This window comes from Rhinopithecus roxellana, chromosome 5 (genome assembly GCF_007565055.1).
Source record: "Rhinopithecus roxellana isolate Shanxi Qingling chromosome 5, ASM756505v1, whole genome shotgun sequence".
Classification (NCBI taxonomy): Eukaryota; Metazoa; Chordata; class Mammalia; order Primates; family Cercopithecidae; genus Rhinopithecus; species Rhinopithecus roxellana.
The window spans coordinates 30374254-30400658 of record NC_044553.1 but is presented as its reverse complement, the minus strand read 5'-3'; the positions used below and the strand labels follow the sequence as shown (position 1 = coordinate 30400658).

Below are 26405 nucleotides of genomic sequence, written 5' to 3'. Positions count from 1 at the left end.
CACAAATAGGACGACCCTGTAGCTATAGGACCCTGTAGCTATAGATATTGCCACTCCTCCCTTCCCCATCCTTTTTTCCCCTTAGCACTATTCAGTGCTAAAAGTGAAAAAGGTTGGTAAAATACCTACAAACAATCATTACAGAAAACAGCTGAAGACAGTGGCCATGCAGTCTGAGTGTAGTATTGGTCTTCCTCTGATTTTCTAATCTAAGTTTATTTATTGAGTTACAGTGGTCTTTAGTAAAGTAAAAAAATGTCCCAATCCCAGGCCTTGTGATTTGAGATGGTACCTTAGAAAAAGTTTTATGCAGATCCTTGGTTGAATATAGTTGAAGGAGCATAGTATTGACCTAATTCTTCATGTAGGAAACCTGAAATGAACACAGTCACAGTTTGATTAAAACATTGTCCTGTTTATTGCAACAGAAAACTTGAATAGTTTTAACAACAGGAAACACTTGTAGGACTTTCTTTAACAACATACTTTTTAAATGTTTTGCTATTGGTTCCATATTTATTTAGATTTATAAGTGCCAATAAAGCAAATGTTTGATGCCTCAATTCATAATAATGTTTTGTTCCAGGTGTGCTCTCCACCTTTCACTGTTCTGTGCTCCAAGAGGCTGACCTTTGTGGACTATATCAAGGAGCTCTCTTTACTTTTTGATTGAATTCCACCAGTCAGAGGCACCAGAGGGGAATGGGGGCAAGAAGAAGAGTGAGTTGGTATTTATTCACAATTCCTCCCCTGCTAGTTTGCAAGTTGGCAGTGGCAGCATTCTTCTGTCAAAGGCTACAGCTCCTGTCATGTAATCCTTTCCTGTAAGATCGAGTTCTAATTCTCCATCACCCCAGCTTTCAGTAATTGTTCCTTTACTTCACCTCTTCGGGCCTAGGAGTTGTGATGGCTCTTTGTTAGACCTGAACTGTACTGTCCAATGTAGCTATTAGCAACATGTGACTGTTTAAACAAATTAATAAATTCAGTGGCCTAGTCACATTAACCACATTTTAAGTGCTTAATAACTACGTGTGGCTTTGGCTACTGTATTAGACAATGTAGATGTAGAACATTTCATCGTTACAGAAATTTCTACTGGACACTGCTGACTGGATAACTTGACTTGGTTTCCCTTAATCCTACTCAGCCCCTTATAGTTAGCATCCCATTAAACTCAATTACCCCTTTTAAATGGGAAGCTTGCCTAGTGAGCCATGTGAGATCAATGAAATAGCTATTCATCCTTAAAATTTGAGCCTTAATTTGTCATCTAAATTATGCAGACCTTGTGAAATTTACACTTCAAAAAATGTAGTGGCTTTGGTGGTACTAAGTGTATCACTTTAGTATTTCTTCTCTTAGTCCTAGAAACCTTAGTAGTTTTCATTCTGCAAGTGCCTAAGTGATTATTATGAACCATCATTGATAACAAATTGCATCCTTTATTTCTATTAACTTTGCATATAAATGGATGTGAAAGGTGATTAATATAAAAACCGAGTAGCAAACACAAACCTAAGTGTATGGAGAGGACAATGTTGGCTCTGTTAGCTGAAGGCTCCTTGGGGCAGACCAGCTGAATAAGGGTTGTGGTCTAGGCTGGGCATGGTGGCTCACGCCTGTAATTCCAGCACTTTGGGAGGCCAAGGCAGAAGGATCACTTGAAGCCAGGAGTTTAAAACCAGTCTGGGCAACAAAGTCAGATCCCCATCTCTACAAAAAAAATAAGTGGGCACGGTGGTGTGTGCTTGTAGTCTCGGATACTCTGGAGGCTGAGGCGATAATGAGCTGTGATTGTGCCACTGCACTCCCGCCTGGATGACAAGAGTGAGACCCTGTCTCTTGAAAAAAAAAAAGGTTGTTGTCTAACTTGAGCTTTCCTGAGACTTTGTAAGAGCCATTTCTAGGGAAAACATTGATTATGGCTATGACTGAGTCCTGGGAAACAGGGCTTATTACAGCTGGGAAGGCATCTGGAAAGGCGATCAGTGGGCCAGGTAGAAAACTGGCAGGGAATATGATCAGCAGGAGAAAATGGCTGTTCTGTATTTCCTGTTTCTAAGTTTACTACAGCACACCCCAGCTTTCAGGAGCAGATAAAAGCAGAACACTGTGGAGGCCAGGCGCAGTGGCACACACCTTAATCCCAGCACTTTGAGAGGCCAAGGCTGGCAGATCGCTTGAGCTCAGGAGTTGGCGACCAGCCTGGCCAATATGGTGAAACTGTCTCTACCAAAAAAAAAAAAAAAAAAAATACATATATGTGTATATATACACACACATATACACAAAGATTAGCCAGGGATGGTGGCACATGCCTGTAGTCCCAGCTACTCAGGGATGCTGAGGGGGGAGGATTACTTGAGCCTGGGAGGTTGACCCAAGATCATGCCACTGCACTCCAGCTTGGGTGGCAGAGTGAGACCCTGTCTCTAGTAATAACAACACTGTAATGAAATGAGTGTTCTCAGCTATGTAGTAGAATATACCAGAATTCAAACCTAGATCTAACTCCAAAGCCCAGGTTACACCTTCCAGTATGATGCTGCTTACATCATGCCATCAGCCATTATTTCATTACTTTTGTGGGGGAAAGAGGGGAGGAGGGAGGTCATCTAGAGAATGTGGACATGTGCCAGACCTAAATGAGGAGTTCTGTAGTGCCTATTCTCTTGAGCACTGCCCAGTAGGGCACCTTATGAGTAACAGGGCTTATTCTCCCGAGAGAAATTACCCACATTTCCTATAAGTGATTACCAGATTAAGCATGTCCTCCACCTGTAACTGAGCATCATGCTCAGTTAAGGAATTATTCGTCTCTTGACCTCTACTCATTAGAGCACTTAGAAGTATTGTCAGCAGTATTTACACTGTGCCTTTGGAGCAGCACTCAGTATAGACTAGTGCTGAATCACAGTTTCATTAACAGTAATCTGCACAGCTGGAGATGTGAGCCAGATTGAGAACTAAAGCTCGGTAATAATTTTTGCTTCTCCATTTCACTTTTGAAGTTTTTGTTCTAAAATTCTGATGTGGAGCTCTGGAGTAGTTATGAGAGTTAATGAACAGCTCTCTTCCTCTTTTAGGGATTACTTCTAGACCAGATAAACTACTTAAGGAAGGAAAATAATTTCTTATTTTGAATCTCCACTCTGGGTTTCAAAAATAGTTTATCATAATAGTGAACATGAAAACAGGTTAAGAACAACTGTTGGAGGATATGTTCTTCAAAGGCCAGTGCTGTTGCTTCTTTTTGTACTTTCTGAGTTTTAAAACTGAATATCCATTTTTTGTCTTTCTAGAGCTTTAAGTCTTCTTAATGATCTTTGGGAGATGGTATGTATCCAGTATGTTCCAGGACCCAGGTATTTTCTTGGTCTTTTTCAGTGATCTCAGACCTTGAAGTCCTAGCTTATTCCATATGTATTTTGTGATCCCAAACTCAACCTCAAGCAGCCCATGCTTACCCTGGGACTTGTCCCACATGACGTCTCCTGGAAAATAGCTCTATATGACAGCCCCAAATGGAACCAACCGTTTTCTTCCTGTGCAAGAGAAGCCTGTGCTCTTTGAAGAGTTTTGGTGAATTAAAGAACTGGTTAATAAGGTGGAGTATTTTTTTGTTTGTTTTGGTTTGGTTTGGTTTGGTTTTTTTGAGACAGAGTCTTGCTCTGTCACCCAGTCTGGAGTGCAGTGGCTCAATCTCGGCTCACTGCAACCTCCACCTCCTGGGTTCAAGTGATTCTCCTGCCTCAGCTTCCGGAGTAGCTGGAATTACAGGTGTGCACCACCACGCCCGGCTAATTTTTTTGTATTTGTAGTAGAGATGGGGTTTCACCATGTTGGTCAGGCTGGTATCCAACTCCTGACCTCAAGTGATCCGCCCACCTCGGCCTCCCATTGTGCTGAGATTATAGGCATGAGCCACCATGCCTGGCCTAGGTGGGTTTTTAATCATCGGGACCATCCAGTAACGTCTAGTTTGACTTTAAGACTAAGCCTTTTAACTTCAGTAATGAAGAAAGGGGTGTAAAATAGCATTAAACCGGCAAGTTAGGTCATGGCAACTTGGCTAATCACATTAGACTTGATGTTTAAAGAGAGAAGGAGACTGTGTAGAGCAGGAATTATGAAATTTATAATCAGCTTTAGAGTAGGCTGAGCCTTGGATGTCAATAATTACGAGTAAACAAGAGTTCTGTCATCCCACAGTTTAGTTACAAGACTGCTTACTTACCTGTCTTGGACATTGATAGAAGGCACTTGATTGGGAAGGGGCAGTTCCTTGACTGAGGGAAGGAGTTGTGTCTGGTTCATTGTTCTATTCCCAACATAGTAGATGCTTAACAAATACTTGTTGGATAGAGGTCCACTCTTGTACTCAAATAAATTATATTTGAATATTACTATAGTTCTTATCATGCACAAACAGATATCAATAACTCCTGTAATTATTGTATATGTGTGTGGGGTGGGGGTGGTAAGCATTAAAATTTTAAAGAACCCACAGTTTAAGAGTCTTTGGAAATAAATTCAACTTTTCTGACCCAGGCAAAGGTGGTAGAGTTTCTGGTGTCATTTCTATCTTTATGGAATAAACCTGAACCTTCTCCCTGATTGCAATTTTCAGCTGATCCTCATCCTCTTTTGCTCAATAATGACCGTATTCTTTGGAGATTAAATGAGTTAACTTTGCAGAAGGCTAATCTGAAGGAGTAGGAACATGCAATTCAATGTACTTGTGAGCACATATACACAGGATCTTCCTAGGATGTTGTGATGGTTCACTGAGCAGGACTTTGTGTGTAACTCTCAAAGGACGTTTAATAGAGGAAGAGGAAAGACCTTGCCCTAATTTTTATGTGAAAAGTCATTTGCCACCTAATTGTCAGACTAAAGACAGGAAATAAATTGAAATAATAATGGCTTTTAGGATATTATATAGCATTCTGCTTTTCTTATTCCCCAGCCCTTGTCCACATTTTTAGGCTTTCCGTTAGAGCCCCAGCCTCTGATTCATATTTAGATGTATTGCTTCAGAAAAAGTTAGCAAGGCTGATCTTTCTTGTTTATGGATTCATCAGCAATATTTAAGGAAAATAAATGTTACCATTCCCTTTCCTCCCTCCAAAAAGACCTTAGTTTAAAAAGTAGAGTCTAGGCCCCAATTCACTGAATTTACATTTAGACAGTTGAGTCCAGTCAGCAAGAATTTTTTTTTTTTTTTGAGATGGAGTCTCGCTTTGTCACCAGGCTGGAGTGCAGTGGTACAATCTCAGCTCACTGCAGTCTCAGCCTCCCGGGTCCAAGCGATTCTCCTGCCTCAACCTCCCGAGTAGCTGGGATTACAGGCATGTGCCACCATGCCCAGCTAATTTTTGTATTTTTAGTAGAGACGGGGTTTCACCATGTTGGCCAGGATGGTCTCGATCTCTTGACCTTGTGATCGGCCTGCCTCGGCCTCCCAAAGTGCTGGGATTACAGGCGTGAGCCACCGCGCCTGGCCTAGTCAACAATATTTTTATGTTTGGTGCATAACATATAAATACTCAAAAATATTTATCACATGAATGTATGGATGACTGATTTAAGCTAAAATCAGTAATAAATGAATAGTAAATTGTAATGCTGAAATCAGAGATTACCACCAGAAAATCAAAATATAACTTAATGTCATAATTAAAAATAGTTTGGTATTGATGTCACAATAAATAAATGAATCAGGAATAAAGAATTAAAAACAGACTGTGTGATAAGGTGACATTTCAAATCAATGAGGAAAGGCGGACTATTTAGTATATGGTCTGGGGTGACCTGTATTTGTGAAAATGATGTTAGCACCCTATTTCTCACAAATCACAAGCTTAAATTCCAAAGGGATTAAAGACCAGACACAAATTTTTAAATAGCACACACACAACCTAAATTGGATGAGCATTAGAAGTATAAAAGATTTGATTTGATTCATATTTAGACGTTTTGCTTGATTACAACCTTGGTAGGAAAGTGTCCTTAAAGAATGCAGAAACACAAAATGAATAGAGGGGAAAAGCCAATAAATTTCATTACCTAGGCATTTAAAACTTCCGGACAGCAAGAAAATGCATTAAAATGTTAAAATATTAGTGGTTAACTAATATTTTAGCTTGTAATTCCTCTCTTCCTTAGACAAATAGCTCACAAGGTGTCCCTCCCTTCTCCAGAGTCATCATGCCGTAGGGAGATTTTGGTTTTTCTTTTTCAATCAGTACCTGAATTAAGATGCATGGAACTCATCCCTCAATTTCTGAGATCAATGAGATCAGGAGATGGAGACCACCCACCTTGGCCTCCTAAAGTGCTGGGATTATAGGCGTGAGCCACCGCACCTGGCCTGTATTTTCAGTAGAGATGGGATTTCACCATATTGGCCAGGCTGGTCTTGAACTCCTGACCTTGTGATCCACCCACCTCGGCCTCCTAAAGTGCCGGGATTACAGGCGTGAGCCACTGTGCCCGGCCCACACTTTGACTTACATTTCTAAAGGGTCCCTCTAGTGAGGAGATTTGGTTGTAGGAGTTCAAGAGTCAAAGCAGGGAGACTTGTTGGAAGGTTTGCAGTAATCAAAATGAGAGATGATATGAATTCAGCTGGAGATTGTGAGAAATGATAAGATTTGGAGGCTCTTCTGAAGGTAGATCCAACAGAATATCCTAATGGACTGGATATGGAGTGTGATAGAGATGAGTGAAGGATGGGATCCAAGACCTGAGACCTCAGTAACTGGAAGGTTGGAGTTGCCATCACCTGAGATGGGGGAGGCTCCCTGTGGCACAGAGTTTTAGGGGGAGTTTAGGAGTTCAGGTTGGATATGTTGACGTTGGGATGTCGGTTAGATATCGAAATGAAGATCTATTGACTCAAGTATTTATTTTATAACCTTCTTCCTCATCTTCTACATTCACCCACTTTTTTCTTTTTCTTCTGTGAATATCCAGACCCAACACAGGAATGGGACTAGCAAATAAAAGTGGTTAAATTGGAAACACAAATTGTAGCTGAGCAATAGGAGCAAATCCCCTGTGAGATGGCCCAAGCCTGGCTGGTCCTGGCTTCAAAGCTGCTTTCATTCAGAGCCATTGTCTCTTTTCTCTTTTTCGTGACATTTCTTTCTTTCTATGTTAATATTTATTACACTGTGTAATTCTTTATTAGCAGTGTTTTCAGAAAGCTAGAATTGGATAATCCTCATCTCATAAGCCTATCCCCTGAAACGCCTCCTCACATGCCACCTCCCCTTACTTGGCATCCTAGTTGCTGGTACTATACCCAGTTCCCAAAGTACATGATGCTGTTTCATGCCTCCGGTCCTTTACTCACAGTGTTCTTCCTGTCTGGACTGTCTGGACTCTTAATATTGCTTCTCCTATCCCACTTCCAAGCCATCCCAACCTTGTTCACACAATTCTTATTTGATTTTCAAAGCTTATCTTTGGGGCCTGGAAACAGTGGCTTGTGCTTATAATTCTAGCACTTTGGGAGCACAAGGAGGGAGGTTCCCTTGAGCTCAGGAGTTTGAGACCAGCCTGGGCAACATAGGGAGACCCCTGTCTCTACAAAGAATAAAAAAATTAGCCAAGAGCTGTGGTGCCTATCATCCAGACTGCGTTTGTCATGTTTTTGTTTCGTCTGTGTTTTAGTCTGTCTGCTCACTTCAGACCAAAGTTCCTTCGTAGCAGGAATAGTATCTTTGGAATTCATCTTTGTATTCCTAGTACCCAGCACTCTATAAACACTTTAACTGAACAAGAGTCTCTCCTTATGGGTGTTTAACTTCTTAAAGCCAGGCCTCTCTCATGCCCTTTCACTGTAAAAAATCCTGTACCACTGGCTTCCTGGGGAAGGATAGGGAAAGATAAGGTAGCACCAGAGAGCAATAATACAGTGACATCCAAAAAACTCACAAGCTTTTGTCATGCAAACCTGTGCCCTTGGTCATAAACTCAGAGAATCAGCCAGCACCTTTAGAACAGAGCTGTGATTGTACACAACTGCTTTCTGGAACCCCATTCTCAGCCCTGCTGCTTCCTTCATCTCCCACTGAGACATCTGGGTGGTGGGGGCAAGTAACCACATAGACAGCAAGTTTTTATCATTTTAGTAGAAGACTGGTATAGAAATTGCATTTTAACTACTAAGATCCACTCCATTATGACTTCAACCAGCATCCTACTTTCTAGCCTAGACTTTTTCAGTTTTGGTAAGACAACGCTGTGGCCATTTTGGTTTCAGCTGACCACCTCGACTCACACCAGTGTTAATTTAACTCTACGGGTTCAGCTAGAACACATAGCAGCTCAGAGTTTCTGCATCCTGCTATGTGTTAGCCTACAGTTCAGTTAAAAACACTTGTTGCTATTTATTGTGTAAGTCCTATGATCATGTCCTCTTTGAAGATGAGGAAACCGAGGCTTAGAGGAGGGATATAACTTGTTCCTGGACACAGACAAAGCAAGACAGGATTCAAACTCAGGATTGAGAATCCTGTAGTAATTCAAGTGTGAAGACAGCTTGGAGGCTTGGACCAAATCCAGAGGACACACTAAACTAATCTTCCTGTTAAGAAACACCACCACATCTTTTTTTTTTTTTTTTTTTCCCCCACTGGAGTTTCACTCTTGTCACCCAGGCTGGAGTGCAGTGGCGCCATCTCAGCACACTGCAACCTCTGCCTCCCGGGTTCAAGTGATTCTCCTGCCTCAGCCTCCTGAGTAGCTGGGATTATAGGCGCCCGACACCACGCCTGGCTAATTTTTGTATTTTTAGTAGAGACAGGGTTTCATCATGTTGGCCAGGCTGGTCTCAAACTCCTGACCTCAGGTGATCCACCTGCCTCAGCCTCCCAAAGTGCTGGGATTACAGGGGTGAGCCACCGCACCCGCCACCATCACATCTAATAGACCTAACTGGAAGAGTCAAGATGGCACTTGAAGGAAGTACCTCTGAGAATGTACTGCTCGTCAGACTGGCCATACCGGTAGCGTTGACTCTGCCCCTGAAATGGCAAGACTCCCTTCTCCACATCGCCAACCCTGCAACCTGAGACCAATTTCTGTTGACTTTGAGAATGAAGCCTTACATAACCCTTTGCTGCCTCTACTTCTTTTACAGGCCAATGATTTCATGCCACACTGAAATCAAATAATCAAGGCATTGGTTTCTGTCACAGCAGTTAAACACAAATCATTAAGGGGAACCATTGTCCTTTTGTCCAGAACAACCAGCCAAGCATGAGACTATGAAAGAAATGTGTGCTCTTTCCTGGGACTGGTGTAGTATAGGCAGCCGCCCCAGGTGCCCAGTCCACAGCTCAACTGGAAAATTAACTGGGATGATTTTCTGTAGAGATGGGATCTCATTTTGTTGCCCAGGCTGGTCTTGAACTCCTGGGGTCAAGTGGTCCTCCTGCCTCTGCCTCCCAAAGTGCTGGGATTATAGATGTGAACCACCATGCCTAGCTAGAGAACACATTTTAGAGCCTGGATGCACCATGGGGTGACTTAAGAGAAGTCTGGGGACAAACTGCTGGAGATTAAATTAATCTGGAAGTCATTCCGTCACCTAGAAACTTTGCTACTGTTCTGCCAACTGACTTACAAACCAGACTCCCTTTTGCATTTCATTTCACATTTATAATCTCTTTTGCTGTAGGTCAAAAGTTAAGAGTGAGCACTAACTTTTAGATCCTGGGATAACCACCCACATGGAAGAAATGACGTCTGTCCTGATATCAGACTCTGCTGGGAGGCATTTTTTTTTTTTTTTTTTTGAGACAGGGTCTCAACGTGTCGCCCAGGCTGGAGTGCAGTGGTGTGGTCATTGCTCACTGCAGCCTCCAACTCCTGGGCTCAAGGGATCCTCCCACCCAGCCTCCGAAGTAGCTGGAACTACAGGCACGTGCCACCATGCCTGGCATGGAAGACATCTTCTTGACCCCTTCTCGAGACCACAGGAACATGTCATTTTCAGGAGGACTGAATGAATCTCTGGCTTACAGCTGAGGGGAAATAGCTGCTGTTTTGAACCTTGGAAACTTGCTTAATGGTTACACTCAGCACCTCACCTACCTCAGCCTTGAAATGTTGCTGAAACCACAGGATACTCTGGGACCCCTCGTCTCATTCTTAAACACTGTCCAGATGTTTTCTCTCAGGGATGTTGTGTTTGCAAGGAAATGTGGCTTCCCATTCCCCTCCCTCTGATGAACATCCTGACTTTCTGCCTTCACAGGAGCTTTATTTTACTGATTCGTTTGTAGTTATTATGGGGTCATACATGGTGGGTCAGGGGAAAAGATGGAAGCTCAAGAGAAGGAGATCAAGATGTGAGAGTAGTGAAGCACTTCCCTGACCCCAAGCCAACACCCGTCAGGAGCCGAAACCATCTCTCATTCAGGACTTCTGGTGAAAGTGTTGAAACAATGGCTTAGCCATGTAGCCATCCTTAAATCCCAGTCTGGCCCCTTGCCTAGGTGCAGGGTTTCATCAACCACACCCCGCTTTAATGATTTTTCCCCAAAGTCTATTCCAACCAATGAGAGTGTGCGCCGGAATAATCATTAACAATACCACAGACTGACGCAGAATGATCTCAACCTGGTGTCCTGTCAGATTCTGAATAAACTTTCCATCACCCATCCTGATTAGTCTTCCTTTGGTTTAAAACTTGTTCAGGGAGTTGCTCGGGCTTATTCCATATGTGAGCTGAACCCTCCCGAAACAACAGGCACAGGTGGAGTCCCAGGGCCTGTGTTAGGAATTTGGAAGCCACGGAACCGTGGGATGTGAACCAGGGAAGGACACTTCCTAGCTTTCTATCTTGTAAGAGATCAGAGAGGGTTTTGGGTCATGGCCAATACAGAGAAATAATACAATCCTTTTTAATAGGAGTGGAAAAGGCAAGACCCTTCATGGCAGTCACCTGGGGTATAGAAAGAAAATACATTCTATTTTTATTTATGTATTTATTTATGTATTTATTTATTTATTTATTTATTTATTTATTTATTTATTTTAGAGAGAAGGTCTCACTCTGTCACTCAGGCTGGAGTGGAGTGGTGTGATCTCAGCTCACTACAACTTCTACCTCCCAGGCTCAAGCAATCCTCCTGCCTCAGACTCCCAAGTAGCTGGGACTACAGGCATACACAACCATGCCCAGCTAATACTTTGATTTTCTGTAGAGATGGGATTTTACTTTGTTGTCCAGGCTGTTCTTGAACTCCTGGGGTCAAGTGATACTCCTGCCTCAGCCTCCCAAAGTGCTGAGATTACAGGTGTGAGCCACCATGCCTGGCTAGAGAACACATTTTAGAGCCTGGATCCACCATGGGGTGACCTGAGAGAAGTCACATAATCTCCCTGGGACACTGTTTTCTTATCTGAAAAATGAGTTTGATAACATTACCTACCTCAGAAAGTGCTTGTGAGGGTCACATGAAGCAAGTGTCTTGCATGGTGCTTGGCAATCAGGGCACACTCAAAACAAATGTTGCTGTCAACCTCTCACTCTGCTTTCTGAAGTTGACATGAATCCCAGATCACCTGGGAACTACCAGCCTCAGACCCGGGCAAGTAAGACACTCTGGAAGGAGTGTGTCATTCTGATCTCTCTGGTCACTGGACATTCTCTGGCTGAGTATACTGCACATGGAGTCTCTGTGTCTAGGCTTTGGCCATGACCCAAAGCCCTACAAAACCCGAAACAACAGGCACAGGTGGAGTCCTAGGGCCTGTGTTAGGAATTTGGAAGCCACAGAACCGTGGGATGTGAACCAGGGAAGGGCACTTCCTAGCTTTCTGTCTGGTAAGAGATTAGAGAGGGTACTTCCCTGGGGCTGTTAAGGGAGCTCACTTCTGTCACTAAATAAACTTTAGAATGCACAGTGCTGACCAGGTGATAAGCAGCGAGGTCCCGCATCAGCCCTGTCATTAGCATGAGGACCAATTTGAAGTTGCTGCTTTCTAGGCCCACTGCATCTCACAAGATGCATCTCTTTTAGCCCGAAGCCCCACAGCTGCTTATTGTACCTGTGCCTCTGCTGCTCCAGAGGACGGCTATGTCTTTGAGATGGTCTCCAAAGAAATTCTCCAAGAAAGTATCCCACAGGGTAGGATAGGGTATCCCACAAAAACCACACTTCTTATACTATCATCCTAAACATAGCTTTCTAATTTGATAAAAATCTGTTTAATTCTATCTGCAGAGCCTGGAACAATGCCTGACACATGACAGGTACTCTTTAAATCTTTGTGCAATGAATAAATGAAATGTATGCAGACTATGGGAGTATTTATCAAGGACATCTTCCAGGAGAGAGGGACGTGTCAGCCAGAGCCCTGAAGAAAGAGGAGAAGTTAGCTAGGAGAACAAAGCAGGGGAGAACATCTTAAGGAGAGGCACATGAGAAGGATTTAGACCGGGAGAAAACAGGGGTGCCCAAGGAACCAGAAGAACTCAGAGGAAACCCCACAAAGCTGGTGGCATCTGGTCCTTCCCTTCTCCTCTGCTTCTCTCTCCTCTCTTCTCCCACAACAACCTCATTCCACTCACACTGCTGCCGTTTTCCTCCTTCAGATCAACCCCTACTTCCTGCCTCAGGGCCTTTGAACTTAATCTTTCCTTTCCTCCATTTTCAAAAGACTATTTTTTCTTGTCACTTAGCTCAGATCAATATCACCACCCTAGGGAGACCTTTCTCGACCACCCAATCTAAAGTAGCATCTTGCCACCCCAAGTATTCTCTCTCTCATGCGCTTGCTGGCTTCTTTCTTTTTTAGAGCAGTTATCTCCATCTGAGCATATCTTGTCTATTTATCCATTTTCTTGTCCGTTGATTGTCTCCCACGACTAAAATGTGAGTTCCACGAGGGCAGAGATCCCACTAGTTTTGTTTACCACTGTATTCTCAGCACCTGGCACAGAGGCTTAGCAGATAAACATTGAATGAATGAATGGCTGTGGCAGGGAGAGAATAAGGAAAAGGAAAGCAGAGGCCAGATCATGCAGAGCTTTGGGGGTCACACTGTATCTTTTGGATCTTATTTTAAGGAGAATAAGAAGACATGGAAGAGTTTAAGCAGGTGACTTATCTGACAATCTTTGCTTTTTTAAAAGATCATTCTGGCTGTTGTGTGGTATATGAATCATATAGGACCAAAATGTAGCACTGTGAGGCATAGACCAGGTGAGGCGATGGCGGCCTGGCCAGCTGGAGGGTGGGACGGAGATGGACAAAAGGAGAGGGAATCAGATTGTGTGCAGCCTGAAGAACTAACAAAGTTTGGTTATAGCATAATTGGTAGGTTTAACACATCTAAAGAAAGAATGAAATCATGTTTGGCCAGACAGAATTCATGGTAGCAGAATTAGGCATTAACCTCTACCCCAGGTTTTGGGTATAGAAGCTGGGCAGAACTCTTCCATTACTCTTCCTCCATCATATTCAAGGGGCAGAAGTGTCCTAGAAAAAAAGGGATTGGGGGATCAATCATGACTATTCTTCTTTGATATACTTTGATATTTAGTTATTAAAAGAAGTTTGATGACCTGGGATGGTCCAGACTGAGGTCAGACAGGCAGGTGAGGGCAAGATGGGCATGGCTCACCACCAGGAAGGGGTCTTCTGAATGGGAACCTAAGGCTCAGCAGCAGGGGCTCAGGAGCTGATCCTAGATGGAGGGTGTGGCTGATCTCATTATCCCCTCCTGCAACACCCTCCTGGCTATATAGCTGAAGGCCTTTATAATCCTCCCAGGATTGTAGTCAAAGACATCTAACCTGGTAGAGCCAGTCAACCTATCCTTGAAGACTGCTCCTGAGTTTTCATTCTCCAAGCAGGCACCAGCTGGTATGAAAGCAGAACTGATTTGTGGAGGAAAATAAGCTACCATGGGGATTTTCTAGGATTTCTGGGGAGGGGACCCTGGGAAATACTCAACTTCCAGCTAATTTCATAGGGGAAGAATTGGTGGTGGTGTAATTCAGGTAGCCTAGAAAGTCAGCTTTATTTTGTAGATGGCCCCGCCTGTTCAGGTGGGATAATCTGAGTGACACACAGAAGACAGGGAATCTAGTGGGGAAGACAAATGATACAAATGACTAATTAGAGTCTGATGAGTTTTGTGAAGGAGAATTGCAGTGCTCCAAGAGAGGAAATATGGGGACTTTGGCTAGCTAGGGAAAGTGTCTGTGAGGAAGTGGCATTTCAGTTGAGTTTGAAGAGAGGGCAGAAAGAATGACCAGGAAGGGGGATGGTGTGGGGAAAGATGTTAATTTGGGAATTTGGTAACTGGGAAAACAAAAGATCAGCAAGCTAACGAGAGGGAGAGTTGCAGGCGATGTGGCTGGGGGAAATGGTTAGGGTAAAATAAGGTGGCACAACCTGTGGACTCTGCTAACATTTTGGACTCTGGAGCAATGCAAGCTATTGGTAAGTTTTAGGCAGGGGTGTGACCCAGTCAGTTTAGGTCAAATATGATGTTTTCACTGCCTTAACAATAATCAAGCCAAGAGCACTGAAAAGAATGAATGAGAATGAGGCTGGACTCTGGACTATGACAAAGTCTCCCTGACTATGAATGCCTCCTTGGGTAGCTTAGCAGCAAGTCTTGACATAAGTTCTTTTTTTTCTTTTTCTTTGAGACGGAGTCTCGCTGTGTCGCTCAGGCTGGAGTGCAGTGGTGCAATCTCAGCTCACTGCAAGCTCCGCCTCCCAGGTTCATGCCATTCTCCTGCCTCAGCCTCCAGAGTAGCTGGGACTACAGGCGCCCGCCACCATGCCCGCCTAATTTTTGTATTTTCAGTAGAGACGGGGTTTCACCGTATTAGCCAGGATGGTCTCGATCTCCTGACCTCGTGATCCGCCTGCCTCGGCCTCCCAAAGTGCTGGGATTACAGGCGTAAGCTACTGCGCCCGGCCGCAAGTGGCTTTTTACCACTTTCAGGCTTCTACATGCTCTCACAAACATCTATTTGATTCTCAAAAGCAAGCCTGTGAAGTAAGCTTTGCTATTAGCCCCATTTTACATGAGAGGAAATTGAGACTTAGTGAGAATAACTTGCTTAAGGTCAAATCAAAGTACTAAAACTCAGAGGGTCAGATAAATCTTCAACAAGGCTCTCTAACTCAGAAACCTGTGCTCTGTCCATTTGGCCACACAACCTTCAAATAGAGGTTCTAAACAACTAAGGCAGTTTTGTAATATTTACAAGGATGAGTAAAACATAAAATCAACTGGGAATGGAAGGGTGGAGTGAATGTATTGAATTTAAAGTGACTGCTGGATCTTCAAGTGGAGAAGCCAGTAGACACACACGAGGGTGTGGAACCAGGAAAGGATTATAGTATGTCTATATTTACTTTGGAATTAAAGCTCCTCAGAGCACACTGTCCTGTCGCTGAACAAATCTGGGGGATTCATGAACCCAGCAGAGCTTGGTCTGTTATCAACACAGAGATGATTCTCTAGTACAAGACCCTTTTTGTTCTGGAAACTAAATTTAAAACTTGTCTATATCAGGCATTTTTCTTATAGGGAAAATTTAGAGCAAATGGCATATATGTGATCAACTAAAAAACATGATTTATAATGTCATGAGGGGTACTGATTAAAAATTAATCAATTGATCATAACTTAATTTAAAAATTAGTGGCCCAACAGAGCTGATTAGCTAGAATACCAGATAGGAATGACAGTAATGTGTAAGACGCCAAAGGAGGGTGGTGGTGTGAAAATGCTAGGGGTAATAAAAATCAATTTGATCAGTGATGTTTAGGTTTTCAAGCAAACTACCCATAGCCATAAAACTCTAATATCTGAAAGTGGTGTAGGAAAAACAGCATTGATATTGCATGTCTGAATCTCTTAAGTCTCTGATGCTTTTTCTCCCTATTGAAAACAATTGCTTTATAAAGTGAATTTTTGCTTTATAAAGTGAGTTGCTGCAGGCATTCCTGTTCCAGTTTCAGATGAAGTCCTAGCCGTCTCCATTTTCCCCACTTTGCTCCTGTGTGCCTTTGACCTGGAATACCTTTTTCACTCCATCTCTCTTCTCTAAAATCCTCTTCATCCTCCAGTGGCACAGCACAGATCACAATGTCCTTCCGGAGCTCCTCCCTAGAACTCCTCTGTCATTTTGAGCAAGCCACTCAGGGCAGTTTCCTTTGTAGAGTGCATGTGTACATGTGTGTGTGAGAGAGTGTGTGTGTGTGAGAGTGTGTGTGTGTGACAGACAGCAAGAGAGAGTGTGTGTGTGAGAGAGTGTGTGTGTGTATATGTGTGTGTGAGAGTGTGTGTGTATGACAGACAGCAAGAGAGAGAGTGTGTGTGTATGTGTGTGTGAGAGTGTGTGTGTGTGACAGACAGCAAGAGAGAGTGTGTGTGTGAGAGAGAGTGTGTGTGTGTGTGTCTGTATGTGTGTGTATGAGATGGAGCTCTGTCACCAGGTTGGAATACACTGGCATAATCTCGGCTCACTGCAACCTACAGCTCCCGGGTTCAAGCGATTCTTGTGCCTCAGTCTTCCAAGTAGCTGGGACTACAAGCGTCCACCATCACACCTGGCTAATTTTTGTATTTTTAGTAGAGATGGAGTTTCGCCAGGTTGACCAGGCTGGTCTCAAACTTTTGGCCTCAAGTGATGGGCCCGCCTCAGCCTCCCAAAGTGCTGGGATTGCAGGCATGAGCCACCGCACCTAGCTGTCTCTGTTCTTATCTCCACCAATAGAGTCTAAGCTCCTTGGGGTTAAAGAGCAGCTCATACTTTGTGTGCCTTAAAACTTCTAATATGGTGCCTTCTACATTACAGTCATTCAAGGCTTGTAAACTGAATGAAGAAAGGAAGGAATGAAAGTAGAAGAGGAAATTCAGATACTCAGCCCCATGGTGAGGCCCTTAGGCTTGACCAAATGGAATTTCTCCAGTTAACCTGGATAATAATATTGCGGTTACTTTTATTTTTGACATGGAGAAATCTCTTCCCATCTAAGCCCTCAAATAAAAACTGAAGGGTTGAAATAAATAAATAATATATGAGATGTGAAAGCTTATTTTCATAAGGCCTAATTCATTACATCAATAAAGCTCTATTTTTAAGTAGAATGGCAAATTGTTTTATATGGAAATTCTCACTTAAAAAAAATCCTGTCTTCGAGTTATAGTAGGACCGAAGCTAGGGAAAAAACCCACCTGTGCACAGACAGAAAACAGGAATGAAATGTATCAAAATGTATACCCTTCTCTACCATTAAAAAAAATTCTGTGTTCAGGGGCCGGGTGTGGTGCCTCACGCCTGTAACCCCAGCACTTTGGGAGGCTGAGGTGGACGGATCACTTGAGGTCAGGAGTTCAAGACCAGCCTGGTCAACATGGTGAAACCCCGTCTCTACTAAAAATACAAAAATTAGCTGGGTGTGGTGGTGCAAGCCTGTGGTCCCAGCTACTTGAGAGGCTGAGGCAGGAGAATCAGTTGAACCTGGGAGGCGGAGGTACAGTGAGCAGAGATCGCACCACTACATTCCAGCCTGAGTGACAGAGCAAGACTCTGTCTCAAAAACAAAAAAAACAAAACCAATTCTATGTTCAAAATATCTTTAATTTATGAATTAGAACTCTTACTATGAAAAAAAGTTGTTTTAAAAACATCTGCCTTCCTCAAAAGAGCATATATTTCTACTATAAAAGATTCTTGGCACCAGTAATCAGGTATTTTTCTGAGCCAAGGCACAGCAATTTTAACAAAATAAAGTCCACAGGGTGCCCAGTGAACACCGGGTAATGAGTGAGTTTAATGTGTTCACCTGACCATCATTTCGTGAAAACACTCGACATATTGAAAGAGGCAGAGGATGTGACCGAAAGCTTTGGTTACAATAGATGTAGGAATTTGTGATGAATGAATCACACAGATTAACTCAGGGAATTAGGAAGCTCTTACATACGTTTGACAGTAATTAGTAAATGTGTAAGTAGCTTTAATTGTTTTCTGTCTGCAGCACTTATTCTTTGACCAAACTAAGTTCCTCCTCCAGGAGTGCTGAATGGGCACTTCTGTCTTTAAACTTTGCATCTGGGAAACACGTAGACACATGTCTGGATATCCTGTCACGATCTTCCTATTCCTTTTCTTTCTTTCTCTTTAAAAATAAAAATGTTTTTTTTTCCTCCCTAATTAAAAACATCTTATACTCCCACTGCGGAATTTTTTAAAAATTCAGTAAAATATATTTTTAAAAAACCCATTCACAATCTCACTGCTCTTAGTCAGTTTGTTACATTTTCTTCCATCTTTTAAAAATGGATCTATCTGCATAAATAACATTTTTTACACTGTTAAAACTACACTGTTTTTTAAGAAATTATTTTATTTTTAATTGACATGTAATATTGTACATATTTATGAGGTACAGAGTGACATTCTGATGTATTTTGATACATGTATATAATGTATAATGATCAAATCAGGGTAATCAGCATATCCATCATCTCAAATATTGATCATTTCTTTGTGTTGGGGACACTCAAAAACCTTTCTTCTAGCTATTTGAAAATATGCAATAAATTCTTATTAAATACAGTCACCCTGCAGTGTTAAAGAGCACTGGAACCTAGTTTTCCTATCTAGCTGTAATTTTGTATCCCTTAACCAACCTCTCTTTATCCCTGCTCCCACCCACACTTCCCAGCCTCTAAGCACCACAATTCTGCTCTCTGCTTCTCTAATCTCAACTTCTTCAGGTCCCACATATGAGTGAGAGCAACTGCACTGTTTTCCTATCCTACTTTTTCCCTTCAGCTAATATCACATTATGGGCATTTTTCCTTGTCACTGGAAACTTTGTCAACTTCATTTTTAATCAGCAGCATTAATAATTCACCATTTCAGTGTGCTTTGTTTTTCTTCAAGATGCAAAGCTCTCTGGGTCCTGATGGGCTGTGCAAACCTTTCTTCATGACTCTTTTTCTATGACCTTCCTCATAGCTCTTTCTTACCCAACACCCATATGGTCAGGGGAAGCCAGACCGAGCTGGCTTAGATCTAATTGGATCCCAGGACTTCAGGTGACAGAAGCACAAGGGAACAGCTTCGAGCCAAGCTTTGCCATCCACATCACCTGGGAGTCTTCTCAGCTCCAAAAGGAGGCCACAGAAACAAATCCCTCAGCACATTGTTACAGGGCTTAAGTCAGAAGCTCCTTTCCTTATACCAAGGTGTACCTGGAACAACGGGAAATTTAAGAGGAGTGGGAGGAGGAGGAAGTGGCAGCCCCACCCGACTCAGGGATGGAAGAGAAGGTTCTAGTAGGGTGACTGTAAATGCTCAAGAGGCAATTAGATCTCGAATTGTACTGGTGACTAGTTGAAGGGCCTTGACCGACAGGAGAAGGAGGGAGATGGATCAGGGTGAGTACTGGGAATCGACTTACCTTTTTGGAGGCACTAAGCCAAGAGAGGGGAAAAGTTTGGAGAGGGTAGAGGATGTAGGGAAGCAGCAGGAGAGCTTGAATTGATGATTGGTGGCTCGTTGTGCAGTCTGGCTCCTTCTCACTTCTCCATCTGCATTTGGACCTTGGGGCACAAATCCTACTGCCATTCATTTTCTTTTCTGAAGCTGTGAACAGCCTTTTATTTAAAACCTTAGGGGTTGAAATGGCCTTGGGAAGTCTGAGGAGCCTCAAAAAGAGCTTGACCCCTGCCACCAGGTGTCCTTGGGTGCTTGTGAGGCTTTTTCTGTGGCCAACTCTGAAGCTGTGGGAGGACCCCTCTCAGACCCTAGACCTCTCCCTTGTCCAGCTTCTCCCTGACTCTCAGGGCCTCACTGAGAGCTGCTGCCCCCACCCCTGAGCTCAGGCCTCTTTTTTGGTCCCTTCAGAACCCTGCCCACTCCTCTGCTGGGAGTGAGAAGAACAGGCCCCCACAGGCTGGGCCAGCCCGCCCGACACGCGGGGCCCGCCAGGGAGGGCACTAAACATGGTGCATGTATTTCTTTTCTTTTTTTTTTTTGAGATGAAGTCTCCCTTTGTTGCCCAGGCTGGTGTGCAATGGCGTGATCTCAGTTCACTTCATCCTCCGCCTCCTGAGTTCAAGGGATTCTCCTGCCTCAGCCTCCTGAGTAGCTGGGATTATAGGTGCCCGCCACCACACACGGCTAATTTTTGTATTTTTAGTAGAGACAGGGTTTCGCCATGTTGGCCAGGCTGGTCTTGAACTCTTGACTTCAGGTGACCCACCCACCTCGGCATCCCAAAGTGCTGGGATTACAGGCGTGAGCCACCGCGCCCGGCCATGTATGTCTTAAAATAATGTTCTAAAGCGTGTATCATGTTCTAATGGCCAGGCACTGTGTCTCACACTGGGCACAGTGGCTTACCCAGCACTTTGGGAGGCCAAGGCAAGTGGATCGCTTGAGCTCAGGAGTTCGAGACCAGCCTGTCCAACATGGTGAGAACCTGTCTCTACTAAAAATGCAAAACTTAGCCGGGTGTGGTGGCACACATCTGTAGTTCCAGCTACTCGGAGGGCTGAGGCGGGAAGATTGCATTAGCCCGGGAGGTCAAAGCTGCAGTGATCTGAGATCTCACCACTACACTCCAGCCTGGGAGAAAAAAGTGAGATTCTGTCTCAAACAAACAAAAAAATAAAAATAGAGAGATAAATGGTTTTTAAATGCAAGCCAGAGTTTGCTAGAGAAGGCTCAAGAAGCTTGTCATGTGCTAGATTCCAGGGTACTTTAGTGCTAGAGTTTAGCATATCTTTTCTCCTTGGCTATCCTCAACTAGAATAAGTCTAAAACAGTTATATTATCTTTTAAAACTGCATACTTTAATTAAACAACTAATACACAAAATATATACTTATTATAAAAAGCTGAAAGTTCACACAGTATTTTAAAAAGCCCGTATGAATTTACACTCCCACCATCAGTATATGAGACAGTCCGTTTCCATAGACCTTCAGCAAAGTAGGTTATCGTTATTCATTTAAATATTTTTGAATGGATCAAAGATGAATCTCATGATTGTTTTAGCTTGCATTTCTTGCTATTATTATAGCAAGACTGTCTTCTTAATATTTATGGCCATTTTTATATATTATGAATAGCAATGCTTTGTTGCCTAAGAGGCAAAAGACCTAAGACTTTAACTTGTGCAGCTAGCTTGAGAACACTTTCTCCTGCCAGCAGCTATTTGAATTGCTGGGTACTGGGTGTAAATAATCGAACAATATAGTTAATCATGTAGACACCATTAAATGAAAATAATGTTTCAAGGAAATACCGTAGTAGTAAGTGATTGACTGAATAGTAAGGGGTTCAGAGTCCGGGAAATTGCAGAACAGGGCGACAGATCGAGTGGGTCCTGGAGCTGGTTCTGTCTCGACCTGTTGAGCTGCCTGAGGGCTTGTACCCTCCTTGACATCTTAGACTGAGGAGGCTGAGAGGGAGCTGTGCTTTTTGTTGTGTTCTTTGGATCCTTAGGGCTCTGCAGAGAAGCCTGGGGGTGGGCAGAACACCTGCCCAGTTCTCCCACTAGAGAAGTTCCTCTTAAGTCTTTTATTATGTTTTCATTTGAAGAAAGCACAATGTTCACTTACTTGGAAAAAAAAAAGTTTGAAAACCTCCAGACCAGTACCACAAGCCAGAAGTTAAGAACTAGGTTCTGGAGTCAAACTGTCTAGGTTTAAATGCCAATTTTGCCACTTAATTAAGTAGGTGACACTGGGCAAGTTAATTAACTTTGCCCATCATCTTCCTACTTATCTGTAACATGGGGCTGATAATATCAAATTGGGTAGTTACAGGGATAGCAGGAGATGATGCATATAAAGACTGGAGTTCCATAACACTTAGTATTAACTAGATATTCAACTAGTGTTGCAAGTGCAAACATCCCATATGTTCTGAGATGCTTGGGAAGAATTTTGTGGAGGAGTGGCTGCTGGGTTTTGTTTGAAAAATGGGTAAAATGGAGACACAAAGAGATTAGGGAAGGGGCAGGGGCTGTCAGAGGTAGATGTGAGTATGGTCTATTTGGAGGCCATAGTACAAGTGAAGCAGTTTATTTATGGGCTAGTGGGAGATAAGATTGGAGAGATATGTTGGGACCACATTGTGAAGGGCTTGGAATGCTTGGCTAAGGAGTTTGGACTTGAAGTTTAAGTAAGACATTTTAATTCTTGCACACTAAAAGAGGCACAGAACACGGCAGTAATCTCCTGTAGGAATCTCTTCATATGCTCTCACACAGATTATACTCTTTCACATTTTGTAAGAAGGGAAGAAATAAAAAGAATAAAGTTATGTAAAAGTCCTAAAAATGGACAATAATAATGAGAAATGAAAAGAGAAAAGAAGCTAGAATAAATGCAGAAACAAAGACAGAAGAACGGAAGGAGCTGAGTCCGCCTGGCGCTTTGTGGCAGGTGCCAACTCCGTGCCAGCTGCACAGGATAGAATTTGCCCTTTGTTGTCTCCACCTAGAGCGTTTCAGCCTCACCACTAACCTGACTACCTGGGACTTTGTTGGCAGTTGATTCCTTTAACTGACCCCATTCTTCATCCACCCTAGCAGGGGCCTTAGGAAGCCCTGCAATTCAAAATATTTCACTAAGTATTTATTAGCCTGCCATATGCCCAGGGATGCCAGCCCTTTGCACACATAGGGTGGTCCTTCTTTTCCTCTTACCGACACCTGTGTTTAGGTCCTCATGAGCCTTTGGCTTACATTGTTGTGACAGGGCTCTTGCTGCCCTTCCCACCCTTGTCTTCTTCCCCTCTGGTCTGGGCTAAATGCCACAGTTGAATTAATCCTGAAGTACAGCTTTGATCCTGCCACTCCTGCTCGAAAGCCTGCCTTTAATCACAGTAGCACTTTCCCCTCAACACAAAAGGAATACCTGTTCAAAGTAAAAGCCTGGGAAACGCCAAAAAACCTAAAGGAAAGAAAATTTCCATAATTTCACCACTAAACATAATCTGTACATACTAATTTTTAGTCTTTTAAAGAAATCTTCCTTTCTAATGTCTTGTGAATTACCTCTCTCTAATCTTTGCTCCTTTTTTTGGCTGCTGTTGGTGCCCTGTTTGTTGGAATCCAGTTGGAATCATCAAATGAGAGGAATCAAGTGTGTGTAGCCAACTCCTACTGTAAGATATGTGGGTTGCACTGAACATTTTTATGCTTAATTTTTCTACACAAATTATTATTTTTGAAGAAAAAAATCCTAGACAAGAAGTTCATGGGTCAAAGGTATTTATGTTTTAAGGCTTTCTTTTATATTTATTTATTTATTTAAGATGGAATCTTGCTCTGTCGCCAGGCTGGAGTGCAGTGGCCCCATCTCGGCTCACTGCAACCTCCATCTCCCGGGTTCAAGCAATTTTTCTGCCTCAGCCTCCCAAGTAGCTGGAATGACAGGCACCCGCCACCATGCCCAACTAATTTTTGTATTTTTAGTAGAGATGAGGTTTCACCATGTTGGCCAGGATAGTCTCGATCTCTTGACCTTGTGATCCACCTGCCTTGGCCTCCCAAAGTGCTGAGATTACAGGCACGAGCCACCATGCCCAGCCGCTTTCTTTTATTTTGCAAAAAATATTGATGAATTGCCCTCAGAAAGGTGTAACATTTTATCTACCCATCAGGGATAGATCTACCCATGCCTACTGAATCAAGCAGCAGCATCTTGGCCCGGCTCGAGCCTCTCCTCATCCTGGCCCTGCTGCCCTCAGAGGCTCTGCCCCCTCTCATCCCCTCCATCCCCAGTGCTCTTCTGCACGATGACTATCCTTGAACCTCACACACATATGTGTCTATCCATTCAGCAAATGTCACCGAGCACCCACCAAGATGGCAGGAGATTGTGCGGGTTAAGAGGTCAGCCTCTGGAGCCAGCCTCCCTGGGTTTGAATCCTATCTCCACCCAGCACCTTCCTATATGTGAGGAACAATATTAACAGCTCCATTTCAGGGGGGTGGTGAGAACATAAATTATTTCAGACATGTAAAATACTTTAAACAGTACTGGGTGTTGGTAAGTATTCCATGAACATTAGCCATGCGTATCTGCAGTTAGGCACCAGGCTCCTTTCTAGGCAGGGGCATCTGCATTTGAAGATGGCTGAGGTCTCTTGCTTTTGCGGAACCAATTCTAGATATTAAGTGCCATGAAGAAAATAGAGAGGGTGTTGTGATAGAAAGTGATCACATGGTGGGAAGTAAAGCATCATGCTTGGTGGCCAAAGAAAGCCCCTGTGTAGTGGTTACTGCTGAGCTAAGACCCGAGTGGAGAGATGTAGGCATGAGTGAGGGCAGGGCCGTCTTGGGTTTTGGTGTCAGAGGTAGGAGCTTTGCATCATGGAGCTCACCACATACAGATGGCTGTTTTAATGTCTGTCTTTCTTTCCTTTCTTTCCTTTCTTTCCTTCCCTTCCTTCCCTTCCTTCCCTCCCTTCCCTCCCTTCCCTCCCTTCCCTCCCTTCCCTCCCTTCCCTCCCTTTCCTTTCTTCCTTCCTTCCTTCCTTCCTTCCTTCCTTCCTTCCTTCCTTCCTTCCTTCCTTCCTTCCTTTCTTCCTTTCTTCCTTTCTTCCTTTCTTCCTTTCTTCCTTTCTTTCTTTCTTTCTTTCTTTCTTTCTTTCTTTCTTTCTTTCTTTCTTTCTTTCTTTCTTTTTCTTTCTTCTTTCTCTCCCTCTTTTTTTCTTTTCTTTTCTTTTCTTTTCTTTTCTTTTCTTTTCTTTTCTTTTCTTTTCTGAGACAGAGTCTTGCTCTGTTGCCCAGGCTGGAGTGCAATGGCATGATTTCAGTTCACTGCAACCTCCGCCTCCCAGGTTCAAGCAATTCTCCTGCCTCGGCCTCCTGAGTAGCTGGGATTACAGGCATGCACCATCACGCCTGGCTAATTTTTGTATTTTTAGTAGAGACGGAGTTTCACCATGTTGGTCAGGCTGGCCTCGAACTCCTGACCTCGTGATCCACCCTCCTCAGCCCCCCAAAGTGCTGGGATTACAGCTGTGAGCCACTGCGCCCAGCCTGTCTCCTTTTTCTTAAAAGGCTGATAATACATTAGGATAAATTTGATCCTTTTATACCCTTGTCTTTGTATTAGTCAAATAAGTACCAGGAGTCTTGTGGCTGGGGCTTAACTCTCCTCTTACTCATGTCATTAACTCCAGTGGGATTGTGGCCAAGTCAAGAAGGCCTTGTGGGTGCTGACTAACTGATTCTGCTTGATTTCCTGCTTTGTTGAGCCTCTTCCTGATCCTCTTGGCTTTCTTTTCCTGCTTTTGAAAACCTTCCTTTTGTTTTCTTAAGTCATTGTCTCTTTGACATGAGAAGCACTTCGGTGGAGTGGAATAAAAAAGAAAACCTGAGTGTCCAGTGGAGAATGAGTTTTCTCCATGCCACTGCAACCTTGGGCCTCTGGAGAGGAAGATATCTTCCTTCCTCCTCCTTTCCTTTCTTTCCCAAACTAAGATAAACCTGGCTCAGGGGAAAATTGAGTTGGCTGTCCCTAGGAACCATGCTTTGAGCTAAAAACAGCAGCCAGGAAAAGGCTACCCTGAGTCCTGTTTCCTCCTGTGTGTGTTCCTGTCTCTTTTGGATCTATCATCATTCAGGGTGGGAGTTGTGTATGGGAAGGAGAGGCTTTCTGTGAAGGCTCAGTGGTCCTGCTATGAAAACTTTAGGCCCCTTAGGAGCAAATGAGAGGCAACCAGTTTCCAACTAGATTGAGGCCAGCTGATTTCTGACTCTGTGTGTGTGTGTGTGTGTGTGTGTGTGTGTGTGTGTGTGTGACAGAGTCTCGCTCTGTCGCCCAGGCTGGGGTGCAGTGGCATGATCTCGGCTCACTGCAACCACTGCCTCCCAGGTTCACGCCATTCTCCTGCCTCAGCTTCCTGAGTAGCTGGGATTACAGGCGCCCACCACCACGCCTGGCTAATTTTTTATATTTTTAGTAGAGACGGAGTTTCACCGGGGTAGCCAGGATGGTCTCAATCTCTTGACCTCGTGATCCGCCTGCCTCTGCCTCCCAAAGTGCTGGGATTACAGGCGTGAGCCACCGCGCTCGGCTGCTTTCTGACTTTTAACTATGATCCACAATTTATATCATGACCCAGCTACACATAAAATTGTCCTTGTTCTTCCTATGTGTGACACATTCCATTTTTCTTATTACTGGCTCCTCTCTCTAAATTGATTTCACAAACTGCTAAATGAATTGGACCTGAAGTTTAAAAACTGCTGTTGAATGATCAAAAGGGATCTGTCTTAGATCTTTCTCTGAATTTTCCGGTTCCAATAACATATCTATTTAAGTGCCCCAAAACATCAAGAGGCTTAACAACTTTGTACCAATTCATCCAG

The 26405-nt window shown here is 43.4% G+C and overlaps 1 protein-coding gene across 4 annotated transcripts in view; it reads left to right on the top strand.

Annotated features, from left to right (window-relative positions):
• Positions 1–26405, top strand: part of LOC104678483 (protein-glutamine gamma-glutamyltransferase Z) — a 46414-nt gene that overhangs the window by 2309 nt on the left and 17700 nt on the right. For 2 of the 4 annotated variants that reach the window (XR_004057339.1, XR_004057338.1), the window contains exons 2-3: positions 587–720; positions 3306–4620. Coding sequence is in view for 2 of the 4 variants with exons in the window: in XM_010383792.2 (XP_010382094.2) it covers positions 587–669 (83 nt within the window). In the remaining 2 variants the exon portion in view is untranslated. Of the gene's footprint in view, positions 1–586; positions 2201–3305; positions 4621–26405 lie in introns of those variants that run through there. The other 2 variants (XM_010383792.2, XM_030930734.1) reach the window with 2 other exon arrangements.